Source organism: Megascapheus bottae, chromosome 9 (genome assembly GCF_031878675.1).
Source record: "Megascapheus bottae isolate mThoBot1 chromosome 9, mThoBot2.hap1, whole genome shotgun sequence".
Classification (NCBI taxonomy): domain Eukaryota; kingdom Metazoa; phylum Chordata; class Mammalia; order Rodentia; family Geomyidae; genus Megascapheus; species Megascapheus bottae.
In genome coordinates, this window is record NC_143517.1 from 66,146,134 (window position 1) to 66,165,086 (window position 18,953).

General features: G+C 50.6%; 1 protein-coding gene across 1 annotated transcript in view; it reads right to left on the bottom strand.

Annotated features, from left to right (window-relative positions):
* Positions 1 to 18,953, bottom strand: part of Trappc9 (trafficking protein particle complex subunit 9) — a 433,947-nt gene that overhangs the window by 61,091 nt on the left and 353,903 nt on the right. Inside the window, exon 21 of the mRNA XM_090339457.1 lies at positions 9,535 to 9,625. Within this exon, the coding sequence (XP_090195583.1) occupies positions 9,535 to 9,625 (91 nt within the window). The remainder of the gene's footprint in view (positions 1 to 9,534; positions 9,626 to 18,953) is intronic.

Here is an 18,953-nt window from a genome sequence, read left to right on the forward strand (position 1 = left end):
ACGTCAAGTAATTCCTGGAGCTGAAGACTGAGCCCGTGTCTATTTCAGCAGGCCACAGACCCAGGAAGTGACATGGCCTGGCACAGGGCATACCCATTCTAAGCCAGGCAGGACTGGGTCAAATGCTGCCTCAAGCCTTGAGCAGGTGACCCCTGCTCAGAGAATCCCATGCTTCATGGAGGGAGAGCATGATGGTCTCTGTCTCCCTGGGCTACATCCCTGGTGAAAGGGGACAGCATGTGCCAAGACAAAGGACCTCACAGACTCAGAAACATCTTGTTGAGGCCACTTCTAGGCCTGGAGCACCACATCCCTCCTCCCACACCCTCAGTTCTTCAAAATGCAGGACTCAAAGAGTCTGGACAAGCTGGGGGGTGCTGCAGATCAAAGACTTCCTTGAGAAACTTCAACTGGGCCTGGGCAGCAGCAGGCCCAGTTGCTTTCCCATCTCTGCCAGGTAGAAATCTACAAGTGGTCTGTCCCTACGAGCTAGCCCCAGCCATAGTCTAGGAAGCATCTTTATGTGAACCGGGCCATCTGTGGTCTAAGCTCAGAGGCCCTGACATGGCTGTAAGGCCTCGGGGTCTCTCTGTGCCTGGAGCCCTCCTGCTGTAGAAGCAGCAATCCTGATCAGTGGTCCTCAGCGGTAGTGAGTGCTTGCAAGGACTCTGCTCACTGGGTAGAACTGGTTCTACTTCGTGGTTATTTCCACATTCACTAGGTCTGCAGGGAGCCCTCACCCAGGCTGGCTCAGCACGCCTCCCGTCTGAATACAACACCTGCCAGGCACGTGGCACTACACCATGTGTAGAATATGTCACTTCTTTCCCACAGTTGCAAAAAGTGGGATTGTATCCATTTTACAGATCCAGAAACAGGATCTAGAGAATAAAACGGGCCTAGCTGGGAAAAATGGAGTCCTCTGCTCTTCCTGGGCCTCTCTTCCAGAAGAGGAACAGTGCCCCGGGATCTTCCCGGCCTACCATCAGGAAGCCCTGTTCAAGCTGAGGGCAGGGCCTGGCTGGCCGGGAGTCAGGGCTGCTCCACTGAGTTTTTCCAGTTACTGCCCTGGAGCCGCTGTCCAGTGACGAAGCACCAACCTTGGGCCTGGGGAGAGGGATGCTGGCGGGCTGCTGGGAAAGGTCAGCGGAGCCTTTGAAGTACCTTGCCAAGCTCAAGGTCTAGCTTCAAAGTGGCCCGGATGCCAGTGCTCCTTCAAGGGCCACTTCCTGTGTGGGCTCCCCACGTGGAAAGGAGCTATTTTTCCTTGAACTTCCCAAAAGTACAGCCCAAGTGACCCACATTTGCTTCCGGAGCTCCCTACCTGCTGAGTTAAACATCTTAACTTAGAACTCTCTCCAGTAAGCAGCACTCTGCTTCTTAGTAGGCTCTAGGCACTGTGAATCAGACATGAAGGAGAAGCAATGCTAGGGCTGCGAATGAACCCTGCCTGACAGGGTCCTAGCCAACCCCCCGGGATGCCAGGAGGGGCCAGGTGACCCCGTGTGCCTACAGGCCAGTCACCCATCCTCAGCACGGGCCAGGATTATGGGGGCTGAAAGCCACAGGCCACTTCCAGATCAGAAGATGGCTCCAGCCCACAAGATACTGGGCTCATCCCTGCAGGGAAGAGTCGCAGACCCAGGTAGGAGACTTTCTCAGGACCCTCAGCTTGTGGCTGAGTTCAGGTCCCAGATGGCATCTGATGTGTCTCATGCCTGCATTCCACGCACCAATAGAAAGAGAACCCTGCATGCACAAAGGACCAGGAACCCTGGGCAGGGCCATGCAGGATGGAGGAAGGCAGGAAAGGGGATACCGCCTGGCTGGGGGAAAGAGGAGGGCAGTGTCTCCCACTCTGCACTGCTGGGACAGGACACACCTCTGCTGAGGATGTCCCCGTGCCTGTGGGTGGAACTGAGGCACAGTACCTGTGCCTGCCACACTGTCAGTCTCTGGTTTCTGAGACTCAGCCAGGCTCCAGGGTCTCAGCCCCCATGGGTGGTGGCTGAGATGGCCAGGCCTCTCCATGGCAGGACTAGGGGAATCTCAGGCCCAGCAGGGCCTGCCATTCCAGTTCTTGTTCCCTGTCCCCAGGTGGGCGCTGAATGAACCCCACTTTCCATCTACCTCAGAAGGCTGAGCCTGTGAGCACATGGGGGCTGGGAAAGACGAGGTAGCCAGTCGACGGCAGCCCCCTCCTGCTCCTCCCTAACTGGCTGCAGCCCTATTAGAAGGCCACAGCTACACATGGCCCTGCAGGGAGAGGGGAATGAGCTCGGCAACAGGGAGGAGGCAACATTACGGATGCAAGGGATATCACAGGACTGCCGGGAGGGCATGGAGGCCTGCAGCAATGGGACCACACACAGTAGGGGTGCCCACTGGGGCACCACCTGCCAAGTCACTCCACCCATCCCAGCCTGGCCCCTGATACACAGGCCAGCCAGAGCCTGGGACTTCAGCACCTGAGGGACGGGCCTATTGCCCTGAAAGATGTCTGAGGGCCAAGGGAGAAAGGGACCCGACCTTCACTTCTGTTAATCCTTCCGTCATCTCCTGGGTCTCGAGTCATGATACTTAAAGCTGCAAAGCTGGGACCTTAGACCCACTTTGGGATGAGGGCGGAGGGGCTGACTGCCTCCCACTGCATCTGCTGGTGTCTCCACCAGGCTCCTCCAGTTAGGACATGCTGGGACATTCTGACCACTTTCCCGTACTTCCCTTGTGTCTGCCTGCTTCCTGTGGAAGCCATGTTCCTCATGGGGCCTAAGCCTGGCTGGGGGCGGGGGGGGGGGGGATCCGGGGAACAGCATCTGGCAGTCGAGGAATCTGGCTGACGGTCTTGGGAGGCTCAGGGAGGAGAATGGCAGGGTACTTTAGGTAGAGCACCACATCTCATCAGACACGCCAGGGGACTTGCACCCGGGCAATCCACCACCAGCAGATGGTCTGGGGCTCACGGATACCACGTGTGTTCTGGGTGAGCAGCTGAGCAGGTCCAGGAGTTCCCGCTGACCTATATCCACACAGCCTCATCCTACCCCTACTCCACCTATCAACACTACCTGTGTTCTCCCAAGGTCTTCACTAGTCTGTGGGAATTGGTGGGACAAACAGTGGAGCAATTCAGCAGTGATTCTCACCAGACACTATGCTGAACATGAACTTCACAACTTGTGGGGGGAAGAGTCGGCAGGGAGGAATGGGAGAAAATGGGGGTTAACACTGCTCAAAAAATGTACTCATGACCTTACTTATGTAAATGTAACTCCTTTGTGTATCACCTTTACAATAAAATTTAATATTTTTAGAAGTCTATGAAATCTAGAGATATACAATTTCCTGAAAGATGGAAGCATGTTCTTTGTCTCATAAAGAAACAATGGGAAAACTACAGGAAGGCTGAAATTCTGTTCCTCTTACATGTAGTAGCATGTCACCTATCTCACAATCTGCTGTTTTATTTGGGGATGGAACACAGCCAGAGTGATATGACATGGGCAGAGTGGGTTTCACCAGACAGATTTGGATTCAAATGTCAGCTCTGTGACTTCCTAGTGGCAGAGAAATAACGGGACCTCAGCTTTATCTCTGAAATGAGAATAACACATTGTTCTACGGGCCTGCCGGCAGCTGAGTTCCCAGCAGCCAGTGTGCCTGCAGGCCCATGAGAAAGACCAGCCTCCCTAAGACACTTCTCCTGGTCTTGGGGCTGAGTCTTAGAAAACAGATGGGGTCCTGGATCTGGACTGAACCCATTTTCATCCACACAGGGCCTACTCTATGGGCTGGGGTCAAAGGTGTTTTGTGTCTGCAGTTCCTGGCCTGCTGCTGGAGGGTCTAGACTATACAGCTCACCAGGCTGGGGCTGAGGAGCAACTCTGCAGGAAGCACATCTGTGAGCTCTGCCTGGGAGCTCATGTGGAGTTTGGGAACTAAGAAGCCCATGGAGTCCTGGGCTTCATTTATATCTGCACTAATTAGCACCGATTCAAACAGCGGTCGAAATTCCCTTGATTTCATTGTGATCAGGTGGCAGCAGAAAAAAGAAAGAAAGAAAACCCTATGGAGAGCCAGCGAGAGGAGCCATCACCACCATGAAGGCTGGGACCCCATGGGGCCTGACAGGCCGCTTGAGAACGCGGACAGGCAAGGATGGCTGTCCCCATCTCACGAGAGTGGACCCACAGGGGCCAGCCTGTGGGAACACAGACTTTCTCCCCAACAAGGGACCATTTATCTCATCCCATCATTCACAAAATGTGCATCTGAGGAAGGCTGTTATTCACTACTCATTCAGCAGCCTGTGTTTTGTATCCACTCTGTGCTGTGAGCTCAGAGAGACAGAAACAGATATGCGGGTGGGGAGCACATGCAGGTAAGGGGGAGAGTGGCAGAACCGAGGCCCACCAACAAATGTGAGTGAGCCAACCAGAAAATGGAACGAAAGAGGGAGTGGAGGGAGTGGAGACGTGAGAAGCAAAAGCATGCAATTTCAGCAGTCTGCAGACCCCCAGCCCATGTGTGAAATGCACTTCACAGGGGATCCCAGAGCCCAAGCTAAGGGTACTTGAAAAACAAAACCAGAGAGAACAACTATCCTTATTTCTGGGAAAACAGATTTTAAGCTAAAATTAGTCAAAAGAGACAAAGAAGGTCACTTTATGTTAGTGAACAGAAAAATCCATCGAAAAGAAATGATGGTCATTGACATACATACCAAATGTTGGCATACCCAGGTTCATAAACAGACACTTTTGGACTTACAAGAAAGGTTAGAGCCAGAAGCTTCAATACCCTGGACGCATCCGAACAAAAATCCACACAGAAACAGCCGAATGAAATGGTAACTCAGACCACATGAACTGAACAGCCATGTACAGAGTTTTTCACCCATTGGCCCTACCATACACTGCTTCTCAGCAGCTCATAGAACTTTCTCCAAAACAGTCACATTTTAAGGTATAAAGCAAGCTAATAAATGAAAGCAAATTGACATAACTCCTAATATTCTACCAGACCATCGTGGAGCAAAACTAGAATGCAACTGAAGAAAAATCTTCAGAAAATATTAAAATTCATGGAGATAAAACAACTCATTGTTGAACAATTACTGAAAAAAATCAGGAGGAGAAGACACTTTCCTAGAATGTAATGAGAATGAGTGCACAAGCTACCAGAACCTCTGGGACACAACGAAGTCAGTACTAACAGCCAAGTTTATAGCCATGAAAAACACATACATCAAACGTTGTTTTGTAAATTCTTTTGATTATTGATCATCTATCTATTACTTGGTCAAGTGTATAATCAATCTGCTTACAAGGCGGTTTACTATGTAGATATATCAGTGTGGATTTCTCTAAGAGTTTAAAAACATACAATCCAATGTATGAATGGATTCTAAGAAGGCGATAGAAATGGAAGCTATTTTTCAGAGATTGCTGAACTTGAAATCAGTGCCCACAGCGAGGTTCACCCGTGCCCACTGCAGCAACGTCCATCAGCAGGTATGAGGTGAATCAACAGCCATGCATCTTAGGCAGAGGCTGGAAGGAACATGCTGGTGCCAGTGGACTGGGATGGAGTGGCAGCCATGGCACATCAAGAGAACACAAAAAAACAGGCGGTCAGTGCTGTTGCTAAATCAGCTGGAGGGAACCAGTGTTCAGTGCTAGAGGTATAAGCTGGGGTCTATGACGTTTATAAGATAACCATTCCGAAACAATCTCAAAGATCACCAATGGAATAAGTACCTAATTACCTAGCATTAATGTAGCTGGTGCCACCAGTTCAGATCTGTAATCCCAGTTGCTTGGGAAGTAGGGATTGGGGAGATCAGGGGTCTAAGCCAACTCAGGTAAAAAGTATCCAAGACTCCATCTCTTATAGGCATGGTCATGTCTGCCTGTAATCCCAGTTACAAAGGAGGATGCGATCGGGAAGCTTACAGTTCCAAGACAGCTAGTATAAAATCAATGCATAAATAAAAGCCATGAGACCCTATCTTAACAGACACGGCCAGGCTTGGTGGCACTGCCTGTCATCAGGGCTTCGGTGGAAAGCCTGAGCAGGAAATCCCTAGGATTTCATGAGTGCAGTCCAGCCTGGGTATGCCAGTGCTCTGGATGTCTGTGGCTGCCAGGACGGCAACATGGGGGGCTCCGAGGGGGCAGAGTCTGGGGGAGACATGTCTTCAATCCAGCAACTCTAACTAGAAAACAAGGACGGTCAGAAAATCAGACAGTTGTGACAAAAGATGTTCACCGGAAATCGTCACATCCCATCATAGCTGAACGCCTCGTGGCTGTGCACATGGGGGCTAGTGGGCACTGTCTGTGCACTGCTTGTGTCTGGAGAGGCCCCCGAGCCTGGACAGGGCTCCCCTGAGAAGGGGCTGCCTGCTGCTGGCCCTCCCAGGAGGCCTTTTGGCACAAAGGTCTCTTGGGTCTGATGTTGGTATTGTTTTCTAAAGCCATGCACTGCTCAAGCACAGATGTACTAATGCTTCTGGCCTCTGGCTACGGCCCGGCCTGCACAGAGAAGAACCCCCACGAGGCACCCAACGTCTCCTCCAGCCGGGGGCACGAGCGACCTCCCCAGCCCACATACGACGTGGCTGCAGGTACTCCTTCTGTGGGGGATCCGTGCCTCAAAATTCACTCGATGTTGGAATCCAAGCTTTTATTTTATTTGCATCAGATTTTTGGAGTCCAACTCAATTCTTTGTGCGGCTGTGTTTTCCGCGCAAACCTTAACAAGATGACCACATGGCCATGCTTTCTGAGACCTGCCCACTCCACCTCGTATCCAGCGCACCTCAGATTGTAGGAACGCTTCCCATCCACTGTTCTGTTACCAGAGCCAGCAAGCCGTTCAAGGAAGTGGGCTTTATGCTCTACACATGGGCAGACAGGCGTGGCCTCATAATGCAGTGTGTTTCTTAGGTTTCCAAGGCACTGAGAACTCGTACAGTCATGAAAGAACCACCGCCCTTCCTCCTCAGCGAGCAAATGGCCCTCTCTTGCTCTCTAGGAACAGTGACATGGAGGATAGCAACTCTAGGACCACCTCTGGCTCCCAGGGTATGGGGAAGCACAGCTGTGGAGGACACCTCTGCATTCCATGGAGCAGGCCCTGGTCTTCCTGAAACACTGCCATGGCCCCGAAATGCTGGGAGCAATCACTGCGGGGGGGGGGGGGGGAAGAGGATAGGCCATCCCTCTGAAGGTGGCCCAGTCTGAGTGGGGTCAGGAAGAGTCCACCTGCTTGCCAGACCCTAGAGTAGGACTGAAGAGGCATGCAGGGTGAGCGGTACAGGTTGACGGAGACCCCTTTGAGGGCTTGTGTCACTAAAGCGCTAGATATGACTCTGAAACCCAAGGTACCTTCCTGTAATAACAGAAATATCTGCATGAAAGGCTCTGAGCTTAAAACACAAGTGATTACAATAAATCTATACCAGCAGCCAGGAGGGATTTATGGTTTCCCAGACACATTTACAAGAGTCCTCTTTCTTTTACTCTGGTGCTCGGAGCCACACTGTGAGGCAGCTTGCAGGGAGGGGATGTTCAGGCCATTCCATGAGAGGAGACAAGCTTGGTGCCATGCTCTGTCCACGTGAGAGCAGCGAGCAGTGGAACTGAATCTAACCCAGGTCCTCCCGACTCCACCTGCCTGACACGCCCACTATGCCAGAAAGTAAATGGGTGGAAAGGCCAGTGGTGTTGGTGAGACAGGGTCTCACCTGTGCACTGCCAAGGCCAGGCCTGCATTTGGTGCACCAGTCCCCCCCGAGCTTCCTACAGAAAGACAGATGGAACTCAGGAAGACGCTGTCAGCAGCAGTGGCAGGGTGCCCAGGGCACTGAAGGACATGGTAGCGGTGATATCCCATTATCTCCATTTCATCATTGAGGAACTCAGGTTCAGAGAGGTTAAGGGACAAGCCAAATGTCACACAGCTGACACCTGACATGGCTAAAGTTTAAGCTAGGGTGTGCCTTCTCTGGAAGGGCCATCGGACAAAACTACTCATAAAAGAATGACCTGAAATTTCCACAAAAGATGAAGGAACTCCTTGAGAAACAGTAGGACAGGATCAGTACAGTCGAGGGCCCAGCTACAACCATCTGGCCTCCAGGTGTGTCTGCCAGCTTCCAGACTGCTCTGCACCAATAGCCCTGACTCTATCTCTACACTTCTCCCCGAGTTCTTCACTAATATATACCTGGAATGTCCCAAGGAGGGGCAGACGAACAGGAAAGAGTCTCACTATTGTTGACTATTTCATCTCCCCTTCACCTGAAGACTTCCAGCCCAGCTGTGGTCAGGTGGCCGACACACAGCGGGTGCTGGCTTGCCACAGCCTTCCCTATTTGGAAGTAGCTGTGGACTCTGCAAGGCTACAGAGAGGAGCAGATGGCACATCTCATTCTAAATGCGGGACAGGAACAGGTCAGTCGTGGGAGCTCGCTCCCTCTTCCCTGGCCTGTGTTTGACAGTACCAGACCCTCCAGCCACGAAGCAACCCACTGTCACCATGCAGTATCCAGTCCCTCCCTCTTCAGGGCATCTCTGACATTCTGTAGTCTTGCACAGAACTGGCTCCCAGGTCTCTGCTTCCAGGAGCCCAGTTGGTCACCCACCCAGACTGGTCCTCCATGCTAGTCTGCAGGCCTCTGGCCAGGACAGGACTACTAGCCTGAGCAGAGGTTAGGGAGCTGCCTGCTGCTCACCTCTCTACCCTAAGTCACTCTCTCACGGGGCCCCTGTCACACATATGCTGGTGGCTTGCTCACTTGCCTCATGAATGTCCCCCTTACCTGCCAGGGAGAGGAGGTGTGGCCTCCCGTAGCCAGAGATTACGTAACTGCTGGCTCTCTGGGGGTCTGTCCTGTGGTCAGAGGGTCTAGATATCTAATCCTCCTCCATGGCCAGAATCTAGTGGAGGTAAGTTGTGCTCAGGTAACCAAGACAGAGGGCATTTCAAGCCGGGCAAGTCTCTGGGCATTAGGGCCACGCCATGAACTGCTCTACAGAAACACAGCTCTGTTTGCACTCCTATTGGGCCAGAGAGGAGGATGGAATTCCAGGGAAGGACGCTTCGTGTGAAACATGTACACGTGTACCATCCAGGCTGCCAGGGCGAGGGTGGCGCTTCCCCCAGCCACAGGGCCATCCTGTGATGAGTGGGGCCAGCAGAGAGACTCCTCTGCAGGTGGGGGGTGAAGGGGGGCATTCGAGACAAGAGATCAAAGAGGGGTGCAGCCATTTCTTAAGTAGAGGAGGAAGAGGAAGAAACTGGCCGTCAGCAGCTGATCCCAAATCGACAATATAGTGAGAAATCGTCCAGAGCATGGTAAGGATTGTCACTTCTACACCAACACTGTCACTGTCCCTCGGAAAGCTGCCCTGAGTTAATGTTAAGAAAAGCATGGATGAGCTCATTCCCACAAGGATACAACCCAAGCTCGAGGCTACCCAGGCCCCCCACTTCCTGAGCGTGCACGCGATGAGAGGGAGTACTCACCCCACTGCAGAGGCGCCAGCTGCAGGTGCTCCACGACCAGCTGGTTCAGGAGACCCTCCACGCTTGCCTCACCGCTGCGCTTCAGGGAGGGGTGGGCCTTGGTCAAGGAAAACACAGCTTGTGACTCGCTCAGAAAATTCCTGAAGATTCCAGAACCAGACCCGTAGCACACGTCTCCACTCTGCTCAACCACCCAGGGAAGGGAAATGCACTGGGGTATTTTACTGCATCGACTCCTCTTGCAAGGGGAAACAGAGAAGAACAGGTTATTTTGCCTTAATAATACATGCAAAGTATGAGTCGCTGTTCAACATAAGCATGCCTTTCTCAGCATGCACTGGGTTTGTGCTGGTTTCATGTTTGGTACATTAGATTTCGTGACGTAATTATATATAAATGACTGCGAATAGGCTCACTTCAGCAAGTTCATGCTCGAGGAAGTCATAATGTCTCTCAGTAAGTATCTCAGTAAGCTGAGAAAGTCAGCTTAGAGATGCAGACAGAAAGCATGTCCCAGGCATTGCTACCAACCAGCCAGTGTCACTCTCAGAACAGTCGATAGGTTTCCTGCCCTTTCTCTTTGAAATTATATATATATATATATATATATATATATATATATATATGGTAGTCAGAGTAGAAAATCCTAGTTTCTTCTTTTCTCCAGAGATTGGAAAGTGGAGGCAACGCCTACCTCCTCCTCCTGCGTTGTATTAATTCTACACACATCCAGTACACCCAGGACAGGATGGCCAGGCCACTGAGCACTGAGGACAGAGGGCTGGCACCCCAGCCTTGAGGTCAAGAGGCTCACATGCTGGTGTGGGGGGAGGGAAGTGGGGACTAAGACATGACAAAGGGTATCAATGTTTGTGAAGTAATGCACCTTCTATCTGGTGAATATAATGTAACCCTTCTATTAATTACAATAAAAATATATGGAAAAAAAAGAACACAACCAAGAAATGGAAAGTGACTCCCGCTAGGTATGGGGACAGCAAGGTGGGAGCTGGAGACTAGGTGAGGCAGAGGGCGGAGCTGGAGCGGGAGCAGGAGCGGGAGTGGCCAGGATGGGCCCTGCCGGTCTGAAGGAGGAGAACCCGAGAAGGCAAATCATCCATACATCTTGGTTTAAAAATGCACATTTTTTGTGGTACATATATACAATGAAATTCTACATAGCCAACCGACAAGATGAAGTAATGGCATTCACTGGGAGGTGGATGAAACCAGAGCAAATCATGTTGAGTGAGATAAGCCAAGACCGAAGGAACAAAAGGCACGTGGTCTCCTTGATATGTGGGTATTAGATCCAAACAGTACAAGTGCGATGAATCAATACTCAGATACTCCATGTCATTGACATGAATTTGAAGATATAAATATATCTATATAGACATATAGGTCTATGATGGGATATATATTCTGTAGACATGTATTGATCTATACAGATCATATGTATCTATGACATACACACTCTCAGCTTAATTTTAATTATGTTCTTAAATTAATGTGCCAGTGATTGCATATGGATTCTTTTCTTGAATACTTGTTTGTAAAACATGACATCTGAAATATGATGTAAAAACTCAGTGTTAATGAAAACTTTTAATAAAAAAGAAAAAACGCATTTCTGTTTCTTTTTTCCTGCTTTTCTTCCTAATTGTAGGGTGTATGAAATTCAAATCTCCATCTACAGCACACTACTCTCTTAATAAAAATGCATCAGGTACCCATGGATGGTACCTGAGGCACAGAGCAGATCCCACCAGAACACAGCTGAGGGGCTCAGAAACTGGAACCGTTAAGGGCTCAGAAACTGGAACCGTGAGCAAGGTGGCATGTGGGCAATTTCATTGCCATGGCACTGGCCCTAAGAATGCCTATTTCCCTCACATGGTGGGTCTCTTCCCACCTCCCTCTGGGAGACAGGAAACCAGCATAGAGCCCGTGCCCATAAATGGACAGGCCAGCTGACAGGCAGCCACTGTCACAGCCACGGCATAGTGTCACACTGATGAGGATGCACACATTTGACCTTTGTGGTAAAAGGTGGATAAATAATGGGAACGATGACAGCCATTCCCGTCACTACTGTCACTGTAGAGAACGAGCATGTCCACCAGGAGAGGCCTGGCTAAGAGTCTGACGTGCATCTGACTTGACGCCATTTTCAAATGAAGACTTCAGAGCACGCTAGGTATGAGACAGCTAGTCTATCATCCACTCAAAGGCTTTTAAAAAGGACAAATGACTCTCAGGCCTATGGAGGGGGAGGAAAGCTGCCAATGCCCTGACATGGAGGCCGGACCCAAGCACTGGACTGCTTGCTCTGAACTCCACTTCCCACACGTCCACCTCTCATAGCAAACCTCAACCCAGGACCATGGCCAGCGTCTGACAGCCAGCACAGGGCTGGAGGCAGCGTTGGGGAGGGGAGGAGCACTCTGAGAATGTGCTGAGAACGTGGCCAGTCTGTCTCTTCCACTCAGGCTAGATTTGAGCCTCGAGTGCACTCTCCATGGTGCTGAAGAGTGCTTCTGGTTCTATCTCCCAGAAAGCACAGAGCAGGGTTCTAGGTCCTTTGCATGCAAGAGGGGCTCAATAAGCACCTGCTATTTTTTTTTTTACTGAGTAACTATTATGTGCTAGTCCCCTCACAAATCAGGAAGCAGCCAGGATGGTAAGCAACATTACCAAACAGGCCCCTCCCAGGAAGCCTGCTGGTCCGGGAGCTGCCCCATGTCATTGTGGGTCAGGATCACACCCCCAAAGAACCAGACACTCTCGGGCTGCTGTGGAACCTGAGAAACTGCTCTTGTTAAGGTTTGATGAGGGCCGGCCTCCACGAGAGGGAACATGTGAGGCTTTCTGAAGCAGGGCATGAGGGTGGTGGGGACGCAGGTCTGCCTGGCATGCTGGTTGGAGCCCATGAGTCACGTGGGTGAGGACACTGTTAACTCCAGGAATAGGCAGGGTGCGTGCACGGGGTCAGGGGAGGGCGATTCTTGTAATGGGAATGACAAGTCGGCAGCACCCCATCCCACCATCACTCCCAGCAACAGCAGCCACCCCTGGGCCATGACGGAGTCCCGAATGAGGCTACAGCCATCAAGGTGACAGAGCCCCTCCTTCAGGCCTACGGGGTTGGGGCCATGCAGGCCAACCGAATGAACACATCTTTCCAGAAAGGAGGATCCCGAAGGAACTGGGAAGGGAGGGCCAGGAAGTCACCACCCACACAAGTTTGCAGGGGGCCTGTTCCTGAGGGCTTCGGGGGAAGGGCACTTCATGGGGCCTTGGAGTCTGAACACACACAGATAAAGATCACACTGTGCAGAGCCTCACCCCGGCTCCACACCCAGCACACACCAGAGGACACAGCAGGGAGAAACTGGGGCCTCCTGTTGCCTGTGTAAGCACAGGAGCAGGGGAGAGAAAGATGGTGGACTAGAATCTGTCATTCCCTCGGGCTTAAAATCTGATGAAAAGAGAAGGATACACATTTAAAACAGAACCAAAATCAGGGCCACGATGTATCTCAGGGAAATCCTGCACTTCAAGAGGCCTCACTCTCTCTCCTTCAGACACCGTGGGGCTCAGGGTGGCTTCCCTTGTGACCTTTTGGAACAGGAGTGAGTTATCAGGAGTCAGAAACCCACAGCCCACCCACACGGTTCTCACACGGGTCAGCCCTTCAAAGGCCTCTCCGAGAGCTGAGCACAGGAGACTGCAGAGGACACGCACTGGCTTGCGTAGCCATACCGTAATACTTAGGTCTGGTTCCCATAGTGCAGGACATACCCAGCGAGGAGCAGGGGCAGCACAGAGACCATTTCCTTACTCAGCAATGAAGCTTATCACCCACGGTTACCCATGATCAGGACAAAGGTCCCAACTTCATGGCACCTGGCACAACACATACGCTTCACCACGACCTGCTTTCTGTTCAGAGCCCTCACGCCTCTGTGTGCCAGCTGCATCCAGCGTGCGTGCCGCTGCTCGCCTCTGCTCAAGTCCACCTGGCAGTGCTACTTCATGTAGGAGAGCCTCAGGCTCCACCCCCATTCCAGAATTCACCCCCTGCTCCCTCTCTGTCCTTACCACGCTCTGCAAACAAAGCACCCATCGTGGCCCTGCCATGCAGCGCCATGTACCCCTGCCTGTGGACGCCTGACCAGCACCTGGGTTTACCAATACCTGCCTGCTTACTAGGAATGAAAAGGCCACTGAGACTCTCTTACTTTTAAGGAGCTCAGTCACTTGTTCAACATAATAGCCTCTTTACTGTTATCAGTGACTTATCACTATTTATCACATATAACTGATGAATATTTGTGCCACGCCTGTGGGACGGGCAGGAGTTCCCCACATTGCCCATAGTGAGAGCTTCTGAAGTGATGGGTAGCCACTGAACGATTCTGAGCAACAGCTGGCTTTGAACTCACTCTGTAGCTCAGACTGGCCTCGACCTGAATCCCTTCCACTTTGACCTCCCAATGCTCAGATTACAGGTATGCGCTATCCTGTCAAGCAGAGAATTTTTTTTCTTTCACAATCACTTTCATGCATAACACCTCTGTTAATCTGAGGAGCCCGGATGTTTGCTTCCAAATCTTTGAAAAACATAACCAGATGCAAAGAAAAGCAGAAGGCAAATACCATTTCCATCTCTCACTATCCTCTAGGCACCAGTATTTGGTAATGTATCACAAGCATTAGGAAGAACACCGTAGCTTTCAGACTGTGTCTATATTTATATGGCTTAAGTTTACCATGACCTAGTTCAATATTCTAGAACTGACTGCTTGCTCCACTGTGCCTCTGGGAAACAAGAAGCCTAGTAGGGGCTTTGGAGGGTATCTTCTGAGCCCATAGAAGGAGGTTTGCTAACCTCCCCTCTCCAAGAAATAATAATTGCTGTTCTTGGGAGTGCCTAAGTCGCATCTAGCATATGTGGAGCAAAAGTCAAAAATCTATCACAAGAGAAAGCAGACACACAAGATTTTAGGAAGTAGTGCTGTAGCTCAACCATGGTAGAGCACTAAGTAGCCTTAAGCTGAAGAGCTCAGGGACAGCACCCAGGCCCAGAGTTCAGGTACCATGATTGACAAAAAATAAAATAAAATAAAAGTTTGGAACTGGCTTCAAGGTGAGAAGGTGAGCACTGAGGAACGGGTGTTGTCCTTTACATGGTCCAGCCTATGAAGATTATCAGTGCCTAGTGTGCTAGCTCTGATAAGCCACTGCAGACACAGGGACTCTGCCCAGCCCTCAAACCCCCCTGAGTTAAAATAAATTAGCAAATTTCTCATAAATAGAAATTAGACTAATGGAAAGACTGCTTTAAATGATTAATGCGCCTACCTCTTCCCCAGGATTCTGCTTTCTAATTTGCATCATGAGCTTCAGGGAGCTGGTGCCTTCTCAGTGTCTCAGCAGTGCTTCTGGAGCAGGAACCAACGAGACAGAAAAGCCCCGGGGTGGCTTGCGCTTCCTGGGGGGGAGGGGGCTACATGTCCCTCACTGCTGCGAGTCTTGCCTGTGGGAGCACGGTGGAGAGGGTGAAGTGGACGGAGCTCTGTGAGGCTTCCTCTGCAAGGTGGGCCCCGCAGGGGCCAGGGCAGAGGGAGAGGCCCGCACTGCTCCCAGGTGGAGCCAAAGGCACGGCTCTGAGGACCGCCGCCTCGGAATGTCCCGTCCTGCCCACAAAGCTGGAGGGCTTGCAAGGAACTGAAGCTCACTGAGCCTCCATATCCTCATCTGTAGACTGTGGGCATAAGCAATGTCACAGAGCTATTGTGAAAAACAAGTAAATAGGTCTACTTGATTGTTCAGATCTGTGTCTGGCTTCTAGTAGATGCCAGGTAGTAGCTGGTACTTACACTCGGTAACTGGAGGATGGTATTTATGCAGGATATGCAGTTATGACAAAAATAAATAGCCTGTGTAAAAACCCAGCAGATACTCGTCCACGGGCATGTGTGTACACACGCATATACACATACACAGGGGTTTTAACCAGTGCTGCACAGGAAATGCCAACCCTGAAATCTACACTTTCCAAGCTGCAACTTTAATTCCTTCAAAAGTAATTTCAAGGGGTGTATGCTACCATATTTAGATTTGGGAGAACAGAAATCAAATCTATGTCCATGTCATCATTCCCTCTTGCCCAGTGAGGGCCAAACAGCCAGATCAATCTGAGCCCTGTCAAGTCAGGCACGACGTTTCTCTCTGGCTACAAAGCTTCCCTGCCACCAAAGATTAAAGGCCTCTGAACCAAGTTATTACAAACAGCGCTGGCAGCCAAATTCCCTGAAGGCAGATACAAAGTACAAGCCTGCATTTTACTTACAGTGATCAAGGAATCAACTGTAATGATGACAAGAGCAGTTTGTATTAAAATTCATTTAGATGGAACTATTTGTCCAAGTATGACTACTAGAAAAACAGAGTGTGCTAGGTTTTAAAAGAACTTACTTTTGGTTTTTTCAGGAGATGAGAAGATGGATGGAGAAGTTGACTTGAGGGGTAGTGCAGGGCTAGCTGTCCAGAGTCCAGCATGAGCAGATTCAGCCTTGACAATGGAGTGAAGAAGAGCGCTGGGAACACAGCCTCTCTTTCCAGCAAGAAGAGACAGAGCTCAGTGGGTGACCAAACAAGCCTAGAGATGGGTGCCTCAAATTCTCAGGGGGCTGTAAGCCCCGAAGGTCTGCCAGAATAACCTAAGGCACAGGAGCTTCCTCACCTGCTCCGGATGGTAGATGTCCAAGGGGTCGGCGCAGAGAGTCTCAGCAGTGCCGAGGCTGGGTTGTGAGCTGTCCCTGGCCACTCTGCCCAGGAGGAGTTCCTCCAGGAGGTGAGACCTCACAATGGAGACAGAGGCTGTCCCATTCTACATCCCTCCATCTTGCAAATTGTGGGTGTTTATTTACCCTCTGCATCCCATTTCCTGTCTAGGCCATAGATTGGCAGGCATAGAAAGTTTGCCAATGGGCAAACTTGGATCTGTCTCACTCAACAAGCAGCCAGCTGGATTGAAAACGTCTCTCCACATCTGCTGACACCTCCGGGGCAGGGAGCTACGACATCCTGGTGATCCTACTGAGTGCAATCACCACAGTTACTACATTTCAAAAATGCCCGTGGTCTTCTACAAAGGAACAGCTTGGGGCGGCCCTGGGCAAGCGACCAAAAGGGCAGAGAGAACTCTGAACTGCTCCAACAGCCAACCTCTGCTGCAAGTGACACCACTGGCTGAGCATAAATGGACATGGGCCATCCAGATCACCTGGCCTCCATGTCTTGCTGCTGGAGTGGAAGGACCTCAGGTCTCCAGCCTCAACACCATGGCATCATTTGTTTTATATCGCAATCAAATATGCAAGAGCTCGGGACCATGCACTGCAGGCTCTTGATGAGTTCAGCAAAAGCTGAGTGATACTGGTAGCAGAGGCTCACAAGGGTGCTAAAGGGAGAGCACGCAGGAAGTGCACCTAAGGCTGTTTTATCCACAGAGCATCGGTGGGTATTGAAACCTGGCCCTCCAAGACCACACACTGCCGAGGCAGAACCCCTCGACTCCCAGGGTAACTGCATGGTCATCACAGACCAGTTCTTACTGAAAAAGAAAAGCCCAAGGGTCAGAAATTACAAAGCTAATTGCTGGTCTGGCAAATGAACAGGAACCGTAGAAGCAAGGGCCTAATAGACTATAATGTGAGGAGTCCTCTGTGGAAATGTCATGGGATGGAAAAGGATTAAAAGCAGAAGAACGGCAGAGGGCTTCTGATAAGAGCTGTGGCCACAGAGACAGTGGCGAGAGGGTACAAGCGTGGTAAGGTGCGTCCCTGATGACACCTGACCTTTGTAGCAGACACCAACGCTCTGGGACATAGGAAGCAACACAGGCTCAGGATGAAAGCAGGGAGCAGAGGGATGGAGGCCATGGCTGCACTGGCACAGGATGGGCACTGGTGGTAGTGGTGGAGGTAGGCATGCCTGAGCCCTATCAGGCTTCCACGTGCCAGGCAGGTCACTCAGCCTCTGGGACATGTGGCACAGGACTGCAGATTTTGTGGGGTGCAGTGAGGACAAGCCATGGGAGGTACTTAAGAGGCACTGCTTCCTAGCCATAATAATAACAAAAATGTTCAAGAAGGGTTCAGAAAAGAGATCCCCTAGAAAACAAGATGAGGGGTGAGGGTGGCGGGGAGGGAAATGGGTACCAAGACATGTGAAAGGGTATCAATGTATGGGAATTAATGCACCTTCTATCTGGCAAATATCATGTAACCCTTCTAGTGATTACAATAAAAAAAGAAAAAGAAAAGAGATCCCCTAAAGGGAAACCAGCACTAGCTAACACATTCGCTTCTCTAGTTAGGCCTAGAACCGGAGAACTCAAGGGCTGAACACACCACTCAGGCGCCACTGCTCATCTACCCTTAGCGGCTGAATGCCCTGGGCTAGCTCCTCCATGGAAGTCATCTTGTCTCTAAGCAATGGGGTCCTCATGCCATCTCCAGACAGCCCGAGGAACTCAAGCCTGGCACAGAGACTGAGGAACCACGTGCCAGCCCCAGGACTCTGACTCCAATATCTCCACTGCCATCTCTGTCCCAGGCTCCTGTGGCAGATCCTGTTCACTTCATCCACAGAACAGGTGGGGACATACTGAGACATGGGCCGGCCTTTGGGGTGACACTTGAGCAGAAAGACTCTTGCGTAGCTAGTGCACAGACAGGTGTGCACATGCTTGTGGCAACATCCTGATCTAAGGTGCACATGATTGAGTTCTATAACTATCGATGGATCAATTTATCTTCATGGAGTATAAATATTTGAAAATATTATCAAAGGCTTAATAAAATGATTAGCCAAATCTTTGGTCTTTCCATCTGCTTGAATTCAGGTTTATAATAGGGAAGCCTGCCACCCATCCCATGGCAGATGCCACTACCAGATGAGTTGGAGAGGCAGAGATGGAAAGAAGATGGCCGTAACATTGATTCTCTTCCCTTATAGGGACAATCTCCCATCCACTTCCAATCAGTAAATTTGGGGAACAGATGTGGGGGGCAGGCACATGGTATGCATTCAATAAATGTTTGTTGGAAGAATTGCTAAACAACTCTAGAAAATACAGAAGTCAACTTTTTTGAGTCAAGCCTTAAAGAAGAGAAATCGCTTTCCTCTATTTTTTTCCTTGTCCTGGGACTTGAACTCAGGGGGTCTGGGTACTGTCCCTGAGACCCTTTTGTATTCAAGGCCTGCTCTCTACCACTTGAGTTACAGTGCCACTTGTGGCTTTTTCTGAGTAGTTTATTGAAGATAAGAGTCATGGATTTTCCTGCCCGCGCTGGCTTCCAACCACCATCCTCAGATCTCGGCCTCCTGAATAGCTAGCTTGACAG